Consider the following 12545-nt stretch of genomic DNA (forward strand, 5'->3'; position numbering starts at 1 on the left):
ACTTAAAATCTGTGCACTTTATTGCATGCAAATTATATATTAACAACCAGTATTATACTAAAAAACAAAAGGCACACAGGAGCCAACTTGAAGGAGTGCCAGATAAAATGTGGAATAAGCTGAGCTTCAAAATGAGTAATGACTAAACTTGGCTACAATGAAATAAATAAATAAAAATCTGTAAGTCCTTATCAATTAAAAAAACTAAAAGAGGGTTAGATACATTGGCTCACGCCTATAGTCCCAGCTACCTGGGAGGCTTCGAGGTTGCAGTGAGCTATGATCAAGCAACTGCACTCCAGCCTTGGACAGAGTGAGACTCCATCCAGAAAAAAATAAAAAAATAAAAAAATAATTTTTTTTGAGACAAAGTCTTGCTCGATTGCCCTGCCTGGAGTCTAGTAGTGGGATTATAACTCACTAAAACCTTCAACTCCTGAGCTGAATTCTCTTGGTTGGCTAATTTTTAAAAATTTTTTTGTAGAGATGGAGTCTTACTATGTTGCTTAGGCTGGTCTCAAACTCCTGAGCTCAAAAGATCCTCCCACCTTGATCCTCCTGCCTTGGTTTCCTAAAGTGCTGGGATTATAGGTGTAAGACACCACGCCCAGCTAGTAGATGAGATTTTTAAAGGAAAATATGCATACAGAGAAATGCAAAGCTCTAAGGAACGAAACTGCAAAACACCTTTCAAAAACAGAAAGAGGGAGAGATCCAGTTGTGTGTGTGTGTGGTTTTTTATTTTTTTATTTTTGAGATGGAGTTTCGCTCTTGTTGCCCAGGCTGGAGTGCAATGGCGTGATCTCGGCTCACTGCAACCTCTGCCTCCCATGTTCAAGGGATTCTCCTGCCTCAGCCTTCCAAGTAGCTGGGATTACAGGCATGCGCTACTATGCCCAGCTAATTTTGTATTTTTAGTAGAGACGGGGTTTCTCCATGTTGGTCAGGCTGGTCTTGAACTCCCGACCTCAGGTGATCTGCCCACCTCAGCCTCCCAAAGTGCTGGGATTACAGGCGTGAGCCACCGTGCTTGGCCAAGTTTTTTTTTTTTTTTTTAAGCTAGAGAAGAATCGGCCGGGTGCAGTGGCTCATGCCTGTAAGCCCAGCACTTTGGGAGGCCGAGGAGGGCGGATCACAAGGTCAGGAGATCAACACCATCCTGGCTAACACAGTGAAACCCCGTTTCTACTAAAAATAAAAAAAAATAAAAATAAAAAAATTAGCCGGGCGTAGTGGCAGGTGCCTGTAGTCCCAGCTTTTCAGGAGGCTGGGGCAGGAGAATGGCGTGAACCCGGGAGGCAGAGCTTGCAGTGAGCCAAAATTACGCCACTGCACTCCAGCCCGGGTGACCGAGTGAGACTCCGTCTCAAAAAAAAAAAAAAAAAAAAGATACAGAAGAATCAGTCAGGATACAGAAGAAAAAGAAAAATCATGAAGGCATATTACTAAGAAGTCAACAGAAGAGAGGTGGTATAGCTTACAGTGTCAAGTGCTATAAAGTACAGAGACAGAGGACTGAGAAAGGATCAGTACATTTAGCAATCACAAAACCATTATTAAGAGAAGATTCTAAAGTATGGTTTCTGTAAAACAAAGGGAAAATGGAAATAATGATTATACAATTAGACAGAGGAAACTAATAATAAGGAAACAGAAACAACTGCTCTTTCACTCACGCTTGAGGTATTGCAGGAAGAAAAGAAAAAAAAAAAAAACAGAGTTAGAATGGACATAAAGGTCAACTGAAGGGTTTCTCCAAACTAAGAAAGAACTGTGGCTGGTTGAAGACACAAAGGCAAAGTGTCAGTGGAAAATGAATGAGATAATGCCTTATGTGTTATGAAACAGCAACACATTTAATGATTCTCACCAAATTATTCATCCAGCCCAATCTTATTTAACTACATCTAATTTTACATTTTTACTTGGTTTGCACATGAATCTTCAGGTGTCTTTTAGGCTTCTTTCTAGGTAAATATCTACATAATCTGTTCAGCTACCCTTATACAAGTTCCTAAGGCAATCATCAAATATATTATTGTGTTTAGGCTGATCAATCGAGTCCTGTGGCTAGCTAACGTAGCTTTAAAGTATACTGTCATGCTAAGACACTGTTAGGCCTGCAAAATAAAGATTGATGATATTCATAAGCTGCTTAAATTTGTGTAGTACAGATGGCTAAAATAAGAACAAATTGCTATTTTATGTGTAAAAACTGGAGAAAGTGCCTTTAATGAAATAAGAACGGAAATGAAACTGCATTTACTTACGTAAGTGCTGCTCTAGCCAAATCATGTGGCATCAAGTCTTTATATCTGGGGAAAGAAAACAAGTAATTTAAACCAAAACCCTAGAGCTTCAATGAAAAATTTTCATTCTATTTGAAATACCCAGAGATCATCAAACACATGCTGCTACAAACATACTTAACTTTACTATCCAAGGCAGTCCATCATTTCAAATGAAGAAATAGTGTGACTTCGCTATTTGTCATCCTTAAAAGTCTAGCAAGCCTTAACTCCTCCTGAGCTTGCTAAGAATCAAACAAAAATGTTGTCCAACACCTTAATGGTCAGCATAACATACGCTAAATTTTCTTTAAAGTGAAGCCCCACCTTTGAGGTCTCTTTTCCTTTAAACATGTTATTTTAAAAGTATATTATTTATTTATTTTGTAAATGCCTACAGGGCTATAGGTGATGTATTAGGACTTTTGAAGAAACTTTTTGCTTTTAAGTAACTTGAGATTTACCAAAGAATTGGAAAGAGGCCGAGCATGGTGGCTCACACCTAGAATCCCGACACTTTGGGAGGCTGAGGTGATATGACTACTTGAGGCCAGGAGTTCTAGACCAGCCTAGGTAACATAGCAAGCAAGACCCTATCTCTTACAAAAAATATTAAAAATTAGCCAGACGTGGTGGCATGGATCTGTAGTCCTAGCTACTTTGGAGGCTGAGGTGAGAAGACTGCTTAAGGCCATGAATTTGAGGCTGCTAGGATCACGTCACTGCACTCCAGTCTGGGCAGCAGAGCAAGACCCTGTCTAAATACATAAATAAGAATTGGAAGAAGAGAGCAGAGTTCCTTTTTTCCCCCTGCTGTTTTTTGTTTTTTTGTTTTGTTTTGTTTTGTTTTGTTTTTTAAGAGGGAGTTTCGCTCTTGTTGCCCAGGCTAAAGTGCAATGGCACAATCTCAGCTCACTGCAACCTCCACCTCCAGGGTTCAAGGAATTCTCCTGCCTCAGCCTCCCGAATAGCTGGGATTACAGGCGCCCACCACCACGCCCAGCTAATTTTTTTGTATTTTTAGTAGAGATGGGGTTTCACCATGTTGGCCAGGCTGGTCTTGAACTCCTGACCTCAGGTGATTTGCCTGCCTTGGCCTCCCAAAGTGCTGGGATTACACAAGTGACCACCGCGCCCAGCCTTCCCCTGTTTTTTCTAATACTGACATCTTACATAACCATGATATACTTATTAAAACTAAGAAATGAACATTGGCACAATACTATTCACTAAGCTACTAACTATCTGAGTCTCACCAGTTGTTCCACTAATGTCCTTTTTCTGTTCCAAGATTCAATCCAAGATACCATGTTGCATTTAGTTGTCATGCCTCCTTAGTCTCCTCCAATTTGTGACAGTTTCTCAGTCTTCCTTGTCTTTCATGACCTTGACACTTTTGAAGACTGGGCTTATGGATTTAGGGGAAGAATATCACAGAGGTAAACTGTATTTCTCTTAGCTTCGTATCGGGGGCACGTGATATCAACATGACTTACTACCAGTGATGTTAACGTGATGATTTGGGTCAAGTGATGTCTGCCAGTTTACTCCACTATAAAGTTACTATTTTTTCCTTTTTTATCTCAATTTGTTAGAAGTGAGTTACTAAGTCTAGCCCACATTCAAAGGGGAGAATTAAGTTCCACCTTCCAGTGGCAGGAATAACACAGACTTTGCTGACATATGTCGAAATCATCATAGTAATTGATAAATATTTTGGGGGAGATTCTCTGAGACTATGAAAATATTGTTTCTTCTTAACATTTCACCTAATTTTAGCATTCATTTGTAGATCTCGCAGTAAGTATTATGTGGTATTCTAACGGTTATTTATTTTTCTCATTCTTTATTTTATTTATTTTTATTTTTTGAGACAGGGTCTCACTCTGTCACTCCGACTGGAATGCAGTGGTGCAATCACAGGTCACTGCAGCCTCAAACTCATGGGCTCAAGTGATCCTCCCACTTCGGCCTCCCTTGTAGGTAGGACTACAAGTGTCTGCTACCACACCCAGCTAATTTTTCATTTTTAGTTTTTGCAGAGATGGAGTCTCACTTTGTCCATGCCGGTCTCGAACTCCTGGCCTCAAGCAATCCTCCTACCTCAGCCTCCCAAAGTGCTGGGATTACATGTGTGAACCACTGTACACAGTCCTCCTATATTTATTAATCAAAATTCTTCTGTAAGGAAGACTTGTTCCTTCTTTCTCATTTATTTACTCTTTTTTTTTTTTTTTGAGACAGAGTCTCACTCTGTTGCCCAGGCTGGAGTGCAGTGGCACGATCTCAGCTCACCGCAACCTCCACCTCCCGGGTTCAATCGATTCTCCTGCCTCAGCCTCCTGAGTAGCTGCGATTATAGGCGCCTGCCACCAAACCCAGCTAATTTTTGTATTTTTAGTAGAGAAGGGGTTTCACCATGTTGGCCAGGCTGGTCTCGAACTCCTGACCTCAAGTGGTCCACTCACCTTGGCCTCCCAAAGTATATTTATTTATTCACTTACTTATATCAGATTAGACTCATAGGCATTTGTTTTATTCTTTGGGTTATGTTCCAATACTACTGCAATTTATTTTATTGCTCAAATCATTGCAGTTTTGGTGACCGGTAGCTTCTGCAGGTCAGACCTGTGTCTTTTTGACATGACCCCCTGAACCCCTCTTTTTTTTAAGTACTTCTTTGCTTTCCGGCACTACAAGGTCTCCTTGCTCATCCTGTCTTTTCTCTGGCTCAGCCCTAATCATTCTTCAAAGGAGCTCTGGTTCTTTGTATTGAAGAATGCTATTTAGAAACCAAGATCTGGATATGAATTCTATTTATTTATTTGTCTGTTTGTTTAAAGATCAAAAATAATTCTCTTTATTTTTAAGTCAGAGATTTAATTATTGGATTAAATAAGAAGATTCATTCTTCAAGTTCCTGAAAATTAAAACTTAAAAACTCCAAAATATTTTTACTGCCATTTTCACTTAGAATCACAGAAGAACCATGAGTAGTTTTCCAAATTTTTCATAGGTAAATCCAGTTTCCTCAAATTTAGGACAGATTTGGGGAAAAGTCATGTGTCAATTTGAAATGCCTAAGCCATAAATTATTTATCATTTACAATCCTTTTTTTTTTTTTTTTGAGAGAGAGAGAGTCTCACTCCGTCACCAAGGCTGGAGTGCAGTGGCGCAACGTGCTTCCTGGGCTCAAGATACCCTCCCACCTCAGCCTCCCAAGTAGCTGGGATTACAGGCCCACGCCACCATGCCTGGCTAATTTTTGTATTTTTAGTAGAGATGTGGTCTCGCCATATTGGCCAGGCTGGTCTCAAACACCTGACCTCAGGTGATCTGCCCACCTCAGCCTCCCAAAGTGCTGGGATTACAGACGTGAGCCACTGCGCACAGCCAACTTATTATTTACAATCTTTATTCTCATACTCTCACACTCTTCTACCTGAATGATTGACAGACTTCTGAATTCCACTGCTAGAGTCTATTCCCCAGAGTGCTTCCCAAATGCCCCTACCCGTAAGAACGTGGCCTTCCAAATAACACTCAAGTTGAAAGCAACGTTTCTGCAAATTAAACAGAAAAAGACTTTTCCACTTAGAAAATGATCTTCTATTACAGAAGACTCATTTGGCACTTCAGTTCTAACATCAATAATGTAAAAATTGTTGTCCTTATACATTTTCCCTCCATGTTATTATTATTAATTTTTTTTAAGAGACAAGGTCTGGCTCTGTCACCCAGGTTGAAGTGCAATAGCATAGCTCATATACTATCATAGCCCACTGCAGCCTCAAACTCCTAGGCTCAAGCAATCCTCCCGCCCCAGCCTCCCAAGTAGCTGGGACTAGGGACATGCACCACCATGCCTGGCTAATTAAAACACCTTTTTTTTTTTTTTCTTTTTTTGTAGAGATAGGACTGGGAGGTAGAGGGTGAGGAGGGGTTGGGGGTAGGTGTCTAGTTATGTTGCTCATATGTTGCTCAAGCCAGTGTCAAACTCCTGGCCTCAAATGATCCTCCTGCCTCGGCCTCCCAAAGGGCTGGAATTATAGGTGTGAGCCACTGCACCTGGCCTCTAATGTTATTTTTTAGTGACTTTTGTTCTTTACACGAATATTGCCTTAAAATACTTTGTTTCTTTCTTCCCTATTCACTATCATTTCTTACATTACTCAATGTTTTTCTCTTCTCTGTACCACTAGGTTGCTCATTAACCAGAATCCTGAATTAAACTAAAACACAACACACAACAAAGAAAGGAACAACCCTAGGCTAATTTGGTAAATACCTCAAATTAAACTTCATGCAAATACTAATCATCAAATGTTTAATAAAAGTAAATGAAACAGTTGAGTATGTTTGGGTGTTTTTTTTTGTTTTTTTTTTTTTTTGAGATGGAGTCTTGCTCTGTTGCCCAGGCTGGAGTACAGTGGCGCAATCTCAGCTCACTGCAACCTCCACCTCCCAGGTTCAAGTGATTCTCCTGCCTCAGCCTCCCAGGTAGCTGGGACTACAGGCATGCACCACCACACCTGGCTAGTTTTTGTATTTTTAGTAGAGATGGGGTTTTGCCATATTGGCTGGGCTGGTCTCAAACTCCTAACCTCAGGTGATCCACCTGCCTTGGCCTCCCAAAGTGCTGGGATTACAGGTGTGAGCCACTGAACCTGGCCTGTTTGTACTTTTTAACAGCTAGTAAAACAGTTAGTATCAAACACCTACATAATATATACATGATCCTTACAAAAAAAGTCTTCCTAGCCAAGAACTTTCATGTCTTGATGGAACTTTTTCTATTTTATTGCTGCTGAGTAAAAGGAGGACACCATCTTCTTCCTGCTTCTAAAGCCTTCTGATTCTTACTTTTACTATTGTGTCAGTACAGGAAAGAGATTATAGAAACATTGTTAAGTGGATTACTATATTGATAAAATAGGATGAATAAAGAAACGTCACTACCATTTACTTATAACATTACTTCTTCTTTTTTTTTTGAAACAGGGTCTCATTCTGTTGCCCAGGCTGGAGTACAGTGGCGTGATCTTGGCTCACTGCAACCTCCACCTCTTGGGTTCATGAGATTCTCATGCCTTAGTGTCTCGAGTAGCTGGGACTACAGGTGCATACCACCACACCCAGCTAATTTTTGTATTTTCAGTAGTGACAGGGTTTTGCCATGAACTCCTGGCCTCAAGTGATCCACCCACCTTAGCCTCCCAAAGTGCTGGGATTACAGGCATGAGCCACGTGCCCAGCCAACTTACAGCATTACTTCTATAAGAAAATATTTTTGTAGGTCCCAAACCATCTGTTTAAAAATGAACCTTTGTTGTGTGTGTATACACATACACACACACACACGTTTATCTTTCATAAGTCATTGCACATTACACACAATACTGTGCACCTTGCTTTTTTTTTTTTTTTTTTTGAGATGGGGTCTTGCTCTGTCACCCAGGCTGGAGTGTAGGTAGTAGCATGATCACAGCTCACTGCAGCCTTGACCTCCCAGGCTCAAGTGATCCTCCCACCTCAGCCTCCCGAGTAGCTGGGACTACAGGTATGTACCACCATGCCCAGCTAATATTTTTTATTTTCTGCAGAGACAAGGTCTTGCTATGTTACCCAGGCTGGTCTCGAACTCCTGGGCTCAAGTAATCCTCTTGCCTTGGCCTCCCAAAGTGCTGGGATTACAGGTGTGAGCCACTGCACCCGGGCTGCACCTTGCTTTCTACACTTAACATATCTTCAAGATCTTAGGTCTTCCATATTAGTATATAAAGATAGATCTCATTCTTTTTAACAGATGCCTAACATTCCGCAGCATTTTTTTAAAGCTGGCAACTACCTATTCAAAATATAAACATTAAAACAATCTAAACAGAATAGAACGAACAGTTTAAACCTTGTTATCAAAGTCCATTATCAGCTTTTGGATAGACTAACCTTCACTCGAGGACAGAAAAGAAGCATAAAAGGCCAAGGAGAAGAGCAATTTGGATCTAGGGAATTCTGGAACTGGTCTAGGACTATTCTGGTCCCATACACTTGGGGTTGTGCTATGCCGGGGGTTTGGACCAGCCCTATCAAGTCCAATTTTAACAATTTCCAGGAGGCCAAACCAGTGGATTATATAGGCCTTTCAGAATGCCCATGGCCCACATCTTCAGCACTCAAACTTCTGAGGAGAAACAGGGACAACATACTTGTCTCCAGAAAAGGAAAGGACAGCTCTGTTGGAAGCAAGCCATCTGGACCTCTAGGTTTTCAAAATAGAGCTGTTTCAAGTAAAACTACACTAGACTTATTCATGAGAAGGATAAAAAACAAATGTTGCCATATTATTTCACCACTGTCTTGACTTACTCTATATTAATTTCATGGGACTGCTATCCAAATATTAGTCCACTAACAATATTATTACCTACTGGGTTACATTTACAAAGACTACTTTTAAAAGTGTCTTAAAAGAAGGAAAAAAATAATATGATCATGTCATACTTACGATGTCCCGGACAGCAAAAATGGAGTACGAACACCATCCACCACCACAACATTCCTTATATTGGGTTTGGCTAATGTCTTCTTCGTTTTGGTCTGGACAGCTTTAAGATAAAGTTTAAAAACAAAAACTACTAATTAAAATATATAAAGTCTGATGACTTTTACTTTTTTTTTTTTTTTAAGATGGAGTCTCGCTCTGTCACCCAGGCTGGAGTGCAATGGCGTGATCTCAGCTCACTGCAACCTCTGCCTCCTGGATTCAAGCAATTCTCCTGCCTCAACCTCCTGAGTAGCTGGGATTACAGGCACCTGCCATCATGCCCAGCTAATTTTTGTATTTTTGTAGAGATGGGGTTTCACCATGTTGGCCAGGCTGGTCTCAAACTCCTGACCTCAGGTGATCTGCCCGCCTCAGCCTCCCAAACTGCTGGGATTACAGATGTGAGCTACCGTGCCTGGCCTACTTTTACATTTTTTAAGATAGTCATTCTAGGAATTATTACATCATTAATGCCAACCTGCATTTGCCATTTACTAAACCACTTTAATTTTTTTAAAAAAGTCTAAGAAGTTGACTAGCATTTGTAAGTTTCTAAATAATATTTAAGATAAACAAAGCTTATATCCAGTGATGAGGGAATTTATGCCATTAACAAAATAGTTCATTTTTACTAAGCGTTTGACAAGCTATTTCATTAAAAGTAACCAAATTTACACGCAAATCTACCCTTAATATTAGAAGTTGCAGTGATTAATATTGTTCACTCTTCGCATAGCTTGATGTTCTTACCTTTCTACGTGGAGATAAGGGGCCCTTGGTTGGTGACTTGCTATTCTGCAAAAATCTACATGCCTAAATACTTTTTAATCTCAAAAAAGCAAACTTCCTTTAGGTTTCTTAAATTAAAGAATAAAATATAAATATGTGCCTATGGTTTTTTTAAAAAAGTAAATAATACTAAACTATGGAGAGTAAAAACTAAAGTTCCCTCTTTATGCCTTCGCCTACCACACTATCTTCTTCTAAGAGGTAAAGTCTGTTTATTTGGTGTACATACTTTCAAATCGTTTCTTTTAGTGCACTTACATGCATATACTTGTACATTATGTATATTTTATTGGCTTAACAATATAGCTGGAAGAACATTCCATGTTAGTATATCAAAATCTAGTTCACTATTTTCTTGCTTTTGTTAATGTTGGAATTTACCTACTCTATCATTATTTGTTATCAGAGATAGAAAAAAATCCTAAATTATTGGGAATACAATGTCAACAACGACCTTACCACACCTGTTAATGTCACAGAGAAATAGTTATAGTAAACATCTACAACCAACTTTAAAGAAATATTAGTGAGAGTTAATAGTCATGATAAAACACGGCATAAAGATGACGCTGGCAGCATTCATGGAGATGTGCTGCCGGTGAAGGAGATAGAGGCAACAAGGAGGTGAGCGAAGAGACTTTGGCAAACCCAAGCATGTGGTACACAAGGCCAGGATAAAGGCAGCGTCAACATGAGTAAAGAGGAAGTTTATAAAAGAAAACAAGGTATGTTGGCAACCAATCAGATATAGAAAGAAGGGAAAGAGGAAAACAGGATTATAAAGGAATCTTAGAGACTAAGAATACCTAGCTACCCGAAACAAAGTGAGAACTGGTTTTGGAAAAAAAAGGGGACTTGATTTTTTTTTTTTTTTTTTTTTTTTTTTTGAGACGATGCCTTGCTCTGTCACCAAGGCTGGAGTGCTGTGGCATGATCTTGGCTAACTGCAACCTCCACTTCCCAGATCAAGCAATTCTCCTGCCTCAGCCTCCCAAGCAGTTGGGATTACAGACACATGCCACCACACCTGGCTAGTTTTTATATTTTTAGTAAAGATGGGGTTTCACCTTGTTTGCCAGGCCGGTCTTGAACTCCTGACCTCAAGTGATCCGCCCACCTTGGCTTCCCAAAGTGTTGGGATTACAGGCGTAAGCCACTGCGCCTGGCCTCAATTTTTAAACTCGCTAACTTTGAGGTGACAGAGAGACAACCAGGTGGATATGTTAATTCCACAGTTAGCTAGAAGATGCAAAGCAAAACCTCTGAAGAGAAATGAGTGTAGATTAGAAAGTCATGAAATATTGAAGCTTAGAATACAGAAAGAAAGCAGAGAGGTATTCTGCAATGCCTGTTCTCCCACAGCCCCCTCTATTTCTTTTATTTTTAAATTTCCTATTTCCTCTTTAACAATAAAAGATACTTTTTTTGTTTGTTTGGAGGTGGGGGGGTATTTGTTGTGTTGTTGTTGTTTTGGACATCCCACAGGCCCCTCTAAAGAGAGTTGCCCTGCTTACAGTCCCTGCCAAAGGGGAAGCCATAAGCACATCCCTAAGTCAATATAAAAGCTGATTAGATTCAGAGCAGGTACTGGACTCACCAATGATCCATCCATATAGGAGCCAACCAGAAACCAGTGTCATCTACCTACAAGTGATCAACTGTGTTGGTCAGATTCTCTCTCTAGGCAAAGAAGCATGGAAAGAAATGCCAATTAGTTGAAGCTGAAAAGATACCATGAGGAAGAACCAGGTTGATGGTAAATTGACTTCATTTGTAAGCCAGAGTTTGTAAACCATAAGTGAGAAAATAAGCCAGCCAGAATGAAGAATGATAGAAGCAGAAAGACCAGGAAAGGGACATAACATGTGGTGCGTGAAACAAAGTAGCTGGCCCCTAGAGCTGCTTGCTTGGTTCCTAACTCCTTTCCAGCTGTAGTACACACAAACCTCCTCATCCTTAACTTGAGGGTCCATTACTACACCAAAAAACCCTTAGCTTTGTGATGTCCCTACAATGAGAAGGCTGAGGGAAGATGCGAGACAAACAGTAACTTGAGAGAGAGCAGGAGAATCAAGAGAGAACAGTACACAAGATCAAAGGCAGGAGAGTGTCAAGGAGAACAAGATGGTCAAATGCATCAGTCCTCAAGGAGAATCCTTATTTCAGCAGACAGAAAACAGGTCACTAAATTTGAAGATCTGCAGACTATTCATGACTGACCTTGCAGGTGACAGGTCGAATGGTACACCATCATGTCATTCCACATTTTAAAAACTAACCAAGCCAGGCGTGGTGGCTCACGCCTGTAATCTCACCACTTTGGGAGGCTGAGGTGGGCAGATCATTTGAGGTCAGGAGTTCAAGACCAGCCTGGCCAACATGGTGAAACCCCGTCTCTACTAAAAATACAAAAATTAGCTGGGCACGGTGGTATGCTCCTATAATCCCAGCTACTGGGGAGGCTGAGGCAGGAGAATGGCTTGGACCCAGGAGGTGGAGGTTGCCGTAAGCTGAGATCGTGCCACTGCACTCCAGCCTGGGTGACAGAGCAAGACTCTGTCTCAAAAACAAAACAAAACAAAACCAAAAAACTGACCATATATTCCTTTTATATACTTTCAGATAAAATTCAAATTCTTAACTCTTCTAACAAATAGCCTGTTTTACTCGGTTCCACCTTAAGTATTTTCTACTACTTCTCAAAATAGAACAAGATGAGCCAGCCCCCAGTCCTTTACAGCTTTGCTCAGGTCAGCCTCCTTGCCTTTACTTATGGACCTCCCATCTGCCTGGCCCCTTTTTTGCCCATCTAATTCTTACCTGTCTCTTGGGCCTCGTTCACATTCTACCTCCTAGTAAAGCCTTCCCTGATAACTACAGTTACTAATGGTTCCTGCCTCTAAACCTCTGGGCAACCTCTAGG

At 40.5% G+C, this 12545-nt stretch overlaps 1 protein-coding gene across 2 annotated transcripts in view; it reads right to left on the minus strand.

Annotated features, from left to right (window-relative positions):
* HADHB (hydroxyacyl-CoA dehydrogenase trifunctional multienzyme complex subunit beta) overlaps window positions 1–12545 on the minus strand; it is a 43730-nt gene that overhangs the window by 16510 nt on the left and 14675 nt on the right. For both annotated transcript variants that reach the window (XM_024242319.3, XM_024242318.3), the window contains 2 exons: window positions 8795–8894; window positions 2271–2315 (listed from right to left, as the gene is read on the minus strand). In XM_024242319.3, coding sequence (XP_024098087.2) covers window positions 2271–2315; window positions 8795–8894 — 145 coding nt within the window. The remainder of the gene's footprint in view (window positions 1–2270; window positions 2316–8794; window positions 8895–12545) is intronic.

Source organism: Pongo abelii, chromosome 12, assembly GCF_028885655.2.
Source record: "Pongo abelii isolate AG06213 chromosome 12, NHGRI_mPonAbe1-v2.0_pri, whole genome shotgun sequence".
Lineage (NCBI taxonomy): Eukaryota > Metazoa > Chordata > Mammalia > Primates > Hominidae > Pongo > Pongo abelii.